The sequence below is a fragment of the Pseudorca crassidens genome, chromosome 3 (assembly GCF_039906515.1).
Source record: "Pseudorca crassidens isolate mPseCra1 chromosome 3, mPseCra1.hap1, whole genome shotgun sequence".
NCBI classification, from domain to species: Eukaryota; Metazoa; Chordata; class Mammalia; order Artiodactyla; family Delphinidae; genus Pseudorca; species Pseudorca crassidens.
Window position 1 is genome coordinate 171,172,867 of NC_090298.1, and position 6,000 is coordinate 171,178,866.

The window sequence follows — 6,000 nt, forward strand, 5'->3', positions numbered from 1 at the left end:
GGGTGGGTACAAGTTTTGCTTTTCTAAATTTTTTTTTTTTTTTCGTGGTACGCGGGCCTCTCACTGTTGTGACCTCTCCCGTTGCGGAGCACAGGCTCCGGACGCGCAGGCTCAGCGTCCATGGCTCATGGGCCTAGCCGCTCCGCGGCATGTGGGATCTTCCAGGACCGGGGCACGAACCCGCGTCCCCTGCATCAGCAGGCAGACTCTCAACCACTGCACCACCAGGGAAGCCCTGCTTTTCTAAATTTTTTAAAAGATATTTTTGAGGGACTTCCCTGGCGGTCCAGTGGTTAGGACTCCACGCTGTCACTGCCGAGGGCCCAGGTTCCATCTCTAGTAGGGGAGCTCGGATCCCACAAGCCCCGCGGCACGGCCAAGAAAAAAAAAAATTTTTTTTTTAAAGAAATTTGAATCCGCTGGATACATGGTCCCCCTCGCCCTGCACCCCCTGCCCCGGGCTGTGATCTGGGTGGGAGAGCCGCTGCTGCAGAGGGACAGAGGCCCTGGCACGCGCCTGCATTTCTCTGGCCGTGGCGTCAGGGTTGGGGGATCGGTTCACCCCCTGCTGCTACCAGCCATTGCTGCCCCTCCTGTCCCCCCACGGGCCTCAGGACGTCGGCTGCTGCCTTTGTCTGCATAAGGGCCTCCGCGGCTCGTCTGGGCTCGTCTGGGCGGCTTGGACTTGGCGCTGAGGCTTCCAGGGCGGGGGAGGGGCCTGGCAGGCGGAGGTTCTTGGTGGAGGCCCCGCCCAAGGGTGGCTGCGCTGCCTTCCAGGTGGGCTTGGATCCTTCAGGACGCACTGGGCATTGCCTTCTGCCTCTACACCTTGAAAACCATCCGCCTCCCCACGTTCAAGGTGAGGGCCCCTCGGGGTGGTGGGGGCGCTCTGCGGACGAGGGGATGGGGTCTCTTGGGGTCAGCCCCGTGCCCGCCAGCCGTGCAGCCCTGCCCAGGGCCTTCCACTCTGAGCCTGGCCCTGTGTGGGCCGTGTAGTCTTGGGTCATCCGTCCCTCTGGCCACCCTCCTGGGGACGGGGCTTAAGGATCAGTGCAGAGTTGTCTCACAGCGTGGCGGCAGCGTCTGTGACCGCTGGCCGAGGGAACACCTGGGCGGGCGCGCGGAGCAGAGCCGCCTCCTTGCTGGTGAGGTGAACAGAGGAGGGAAAACCAGGTGAAACCAAGGGGGCAGAAGCACAGGGCTCGGGCCGGGACTCTGGGCCAAGGCCCAACCCCAGCAGGAGGAACCTAGAAACACACAGGCAAACGTGAAGCCGGGCGTCACCTGCCCAGACCCGTGGCTGGCTGGTTGCGGCTGTGTCTCTCTCAAGCGTCCCATCAGAAAGTCGCCCTCCCTGAGCCTCCGGCCTGACATTGCCTCCAGGGCACCGAAGGTCAGGCTGCCCGTGCTCAGACTTTGTCCTAAAGGCTTCGTCCCCACAGGGAAACTCTGAGCCTTGGGAGAGGCAGGGACACGTCCGGGAGTGTCTGTGCGTCTGGGACCCTGGGCAGGGTGGGGTGGAGGGCAGGGCCGGTGGAGGTCCCCAAGCACAGCCCTCAGGACGCCCCATTCCCAGGCCTGTACGCTGCTGCTGCTGGTGCTGTTCATCTACGACGTGTTCTTCGTGTTCATCACGCCCTTCCTGACCAAGGTGGGCTCTGGGCCCCGCCCCGCCCCCCCCCGCCCTGGCCCCCGCGTTCCCCCGTCTGACGCAGTCCCCCTTCTCTTAGAGTGGGAACAGCATCATGGTGGAGGTGGCAACCGGGCCGTCAGACTCGGCCACCCACGAGAAGGTATGTGGTGCCCGCGGCTGAGGTGCTGAGCAAGCGGAGTGAGCGCGGGCTGGCGGGTCCTGGACACGCTGCCCCCTCTCCCCAGCTCCCCATGGTGCTGAAGGTGCCCAGACTCAACGCCTCGCCGCTGGCCCTGTGTGACCGGCCCTTCTCCCTCCTGGGCTTCGGGGACATCCTGGTCCCAGGTACTGGGGCCGGGCTTTGGCGGCCCGGGTGCCCTTGGGGGTGTCAGGCCACAGGGGCTGGTGGGCAGAGGCAGAGCTGAGCCAGTGGGGCCTGGGGGCCAGGGAGGTGGTCCCCCGGAGGCGTTGTCCCAGCCGTACTGCCCCCAGGGTCCCCCTCCGGGCCCCTCCCCCCACCAGGCGGCCTCTGAGCTGGGGTTTGCGCTCGCTGGAGGTCTGGTTACCTGCCAGGAGTCGAGGGTGGCACCGGGCCAGCTCCCTCCTGAGCTGGGAGGAACGCACGGTGCCTCCGGGGGAACCCCCGGTGCCTGGCTGGGGCTGCGGCCCGGCCTCTGCCCATGGCCTCTCTCCCACAGGGCTGCTCGTGGCCTACTGCCACCGCTTCGACATCCAGGTGCAGTCCTCCAGGGTCTACTTCGTGGCCTGCACCATCGGTAAGCCCGCTGCCCCGGGGGCTCGGCTGTGCCCCGTCCTCTGCCGCGGGGTGGTAGGGGACAGGCCTGTGCCCGCGTCACAGGCCTCCTTGTCACTTTCCACGGTGGTCGTTGTTTCTCTTTTCTTTGGTCTTCTTTGTCTTTCTCTTTTTTCCTTTGTCTTCTGTTTCCTTTGTTACTAAAGCCATTTACACCAAAGGGATGTTTTCTCATTTTCTGTTGAGTCCAATCATTTCTAAAAATGTCCAAACCAGTTCTCTTGTCCTGCTGGGTCAGCTCTTCAGGACGAGCAGGGGTGCAGAGCGCACAGGCCCCACCAGCCGACACGGGTGAGGGCAGGCCCCGCCATGGCCCCCAGCAGTGCCAGGCGGACGCAGGCTGGCCTTCCCGGCGTACTTTGGGCCGTTGGCGTCCGGGTTCCTGAAGGCCCAGACAAGTGCTCCCCGCCTCTGCCCCCTGGGTTCACACTCCATGATTAGCTCGTCCAGATGCGCCTGCAGAGCTTTTCTCCGTGTGAACCACAGTTTGTCAAATTGTTCTGTAGTTCCCGTCACTGAAATCCTGTAGTTGGCTCGGTTGAATCACTTCTTTAGGACAGGTGGCTAGTCCACAGCCGATAAGCGGGAACTCTCCCTGCACAAGCCTATCGCTTGGAAACATGGAGGTAAGGGGCAGGGCAGGCAGCCCGAGCAGACGCAGGTGCTGGAGACGGGGCTTTTTGCCTCGGAGGGGATGTGCCAGTAAATGGTGTCTTTCTTTGTAACTCTTCACCTGGGAGTAATTGCACGTGTGCGGCTGCAAGGTTAGTACAGTGAGCCCCACGCCGCTGCACTCAGGCCGACCCCTCTAACTCCTCGTGTGTGCTGTGTTGTATGTCCGTCCCTGTGCTCTACGTGCGCGGGGGTCTTTATACGTTGGACTCACATCCCTAAATAACACACGCTGTTTTATGCTGAACGGGGAGCAGGAAATGCAGACGCTTCTCACCCCTCAGTGCTTTCATGCGGTCACAACTCAGTTATGAAAGGTCTGATTTCCTAATTCTGTACCTACGTTACTTCAGTTCAAATTATTTTTCTAACTAGAGGCTTACAAAAATGAGCTATTGGGGCACCTCTGCGGCTCCTCCAGCCGCTCCCGGGACGCCAGGCCTTCCCATGGCGGCCGCCCGCTTCCGCTCCCCAGTCTGGCGGCTGGGCCCTCGTTCCCTCCTCTTTCCCTGCTGACCCCTGTGTGCACTCTCGCCTGCCAGCGTCCGGGAAGGTGTGGGTGGGGAGGACCCGCTGGCCACGGCCCTGGCGCGAGCTCTGCCTCTCCTGCCCCTGTGAGCAGTGGGTGGTGAGCTTGGGACCGGCCAGGGTAACGTGCTGCCTGTCTCTGCTTCCGCAGCCTACGGCATCGGTCTCCTGGTGACGTTCATGGCGCTGGCCCTCATGCAGCGCGGCCAGCCTGCCCTCCTCTACCTGGTGCCCTGCACGCTCGTCACCAGCTGCGCCCTGGCGCTCTGGCGCAGGGAGCTGGGCATGTTCTGGACGGGCAGCGGCTTTGCGGTGAATACCAGTTTGCTATGAATGTCTGCGAGAAATAATAGCCTAATAAGCCCTAACTAGAGTTAAAGTTGAGTAAGACCTCCTAGCGCTACAACTAAACCCCGCAGCCCGTGTCCCGTCTCTGGAAGGTTTTGCTTTGGGTGTGGTGCTCCCGTGGCTGCAGGGCGGGGAGGGGTACATGTGCTCGTGGTGTGGCTCGGGGTGATGCTGCTGCCCTGCTGCTAACCCTAACCCTAACCCATTTGGTTGGATTGGTTGGACTTGGGGTTCCAGCTGCTTCTGCCACGGGCAGGGGGCGGGCCGGGCCTTGTTCTTGTCTGAAACTGAAGAGGAAAGGGACAGAGGCCACTCCCCGTGCAGCGCAGGGTGACCGCTGTATCCCTGCAACTCAAGGGCATTCCGGGCCTGCGGGGTCTCTAGCGGGCCCTGTTAGGAGACCCGTCCTGCCCTGATGGGGGCTCTGAGCGCTTCCGGTGTGTGTGTAACTTGTTCGCATAGATGTGAACACGCTTTACATGTGGTGTGACTGTTGTGACCCGGTGAGTCGGGAAGGCTTCCTGGGCTCAGTGCCCCCGTCCCCAAAGGTCTCCCTCCCGGCGGGCGTTGGCTTTGCTACAGAGCGGGTGGATTGGTTCTGGAAGGTTCTGGAGGAAGAGCAGGCCAGAGAAGGCAGGGTGGGGCCCTCCTGGGGCCCTGATGCGGTGCTGGTGCCAGTTGGCGAGCGCGGCTCCTTCCTGGGTCCGGAGCGCCCCCGCGGCTCCACCAACCCGGGCCTCCTCCCTCCCTCAGAAGGACCTACCTCAGTCGCCGTGGGCGCCAGCCTCTGCCGAGGGCCCGCAGCCCCAGGCGGACTCCGACGCAGCCCCCTCCCAGCAGCCTCCCGGCCAAGAAGCGGCCCCGTCCCCTCCGCCCGCGGAGCAGCCCCCAGAGTCGTCCGCGCCCGAGGAGAGCGGGGCCGGCGCGCCCCCCCAGAAGCCCGAGAGTCCGGCAGGCCTCGCCCCCGGCCCCTCGGCCTAGGGGAGGGCGCAGACTCGGCCCCCGCGCCCAGGGACTGGACCCGCGCGGCCCCCAACTTGGTGCTCTGGCCTGGCCGATGCGCACGTCCTGCTCCAGCCCGGCCACACCCCGGACCCCAGCCCTGCTCCGAGCTCGCGTGGCTGCCAAGCCCCCGGCCGGCTGAGGCCAACCCCGCGCGCGCCCCGCTTCCTGCGGCGGTGGTGCCCCGGGAAGGGCGGGGCCGTCACCTCCGCCGTTGGCCGCGGACACGCCCAGTTTGGTGCTTGCCCTGCTGCTGCTTCCCTTCGGGTCCGGGCCGGGAGAGGGCGGGTCTCTGGCTCCTGGTGGAGGGGCGCCTTTGCTCAGCAGGGCCCCCAGGGGTTTGGACTGGACGCCACCGCAGCCTTGGGGGCCCGTGGTGAGCGCCGAGCCCTGCGCCCGGCCCTTCCATCGCCCGGAAGCGCCCAGCGCCTGTGGTCCAGCTCCTCCAAGTTTGAATAAACGGCCACGACTTTTTGAAATTCTGGTAGTGTCGCCTCTTGGGGTGCGAGCCCTTCGGACTGCCTCTCTCGGGGGCGGGGCTGGTGCCAGGCCGGTGGCCCCATCTTGCCTTTCAGCTCAAGGGAACTCGGCTCCCACCCTCGCCACAGGCACCCGCACGCTCTCAGCACCCTATCCAGTGCACGCACCTCGGCCTCCAACTCCAGCACGGGGGACGGGGAGCTTCTGGAATGCGGGAGGATATTCTGGAACTGGCGTTATGTCTTCTACCTCACGGACAAGGTTCTCTGAACCTCACGACGGAGATGCCGCCGGCCCCCGTGTCACCGCCTGGCGACAGAGCCGGCGCCCGGACAGGCACCCGGGGCTGCTGATCGCCAGGGCCCCGGCCCGCTCCCCCCCCCCCCAACACCCCGTCCGCGCCGCACGCCGGCTCTGTGTCCCTCTGCGCGCTGCTGCGCTGCACACAGCAGGCGGGGGCGACCACGGTCCATTCCACACAATACCAGCGCCAGCCAGACTCACAGCCTCTCAGCCACGCCTC

At 64.8% G+C, this 6,000-nt stretch overlaps 1 protein-coding gene across 6 annotated transcripts in view; it reads left to right on the forward strand.

Moving 5' to 3' along the window:
- Positions 1 to 5,122, forward strand: part of SPPL2B (signal peptide peptidase like 2B) — a 37,178-nt gene extending 32,056 nt beyond the window's left edge. For 4 of the 6 annotated variants that reach the window (XM_067734424.1, XM_067734425.1, XM_067734426.1 and 1 more), the window contains 7 exons: positions 778 to 859; positions 1,577 to 1,651; positions 1,731 to 1,793; positions 1,879 to 1,978; positions 2,332 to 2,409; positions 3,799 to 3,959; positions 4,749 to 5,122. In XM_067734424.1, the coding sequence (XP_067590525.1) occupies positions 778 to 859; positions 1,577 to 1,651; positions 1,731 to 1,793; positions 1,879 to 1,978; positions 2,332 to 2,409; positions 3,799 to 3,959; positions 4,749 to 4,976 (787 nt within the window). In that variant the 3' untranslated portion in view covers positions 4,977 to 5,122. Of the gene's footprint in view, positions 1 to 777; positions 860 to 1,576; positions 1,652 to 1,730; positions 1,794 to 1,878; positions 1,979 to 2,331; positions 2,410 to 3,798; positions 4,027 to 4,748 lie in introns of all 6 variants that reach the window. The other 2 variants (XM_067734423.1, XM_067734428.1) reach the window with 2 other exon arrangements.
- Positions 5,123 to 6,000: the final 878 nt, after the last annotated feature.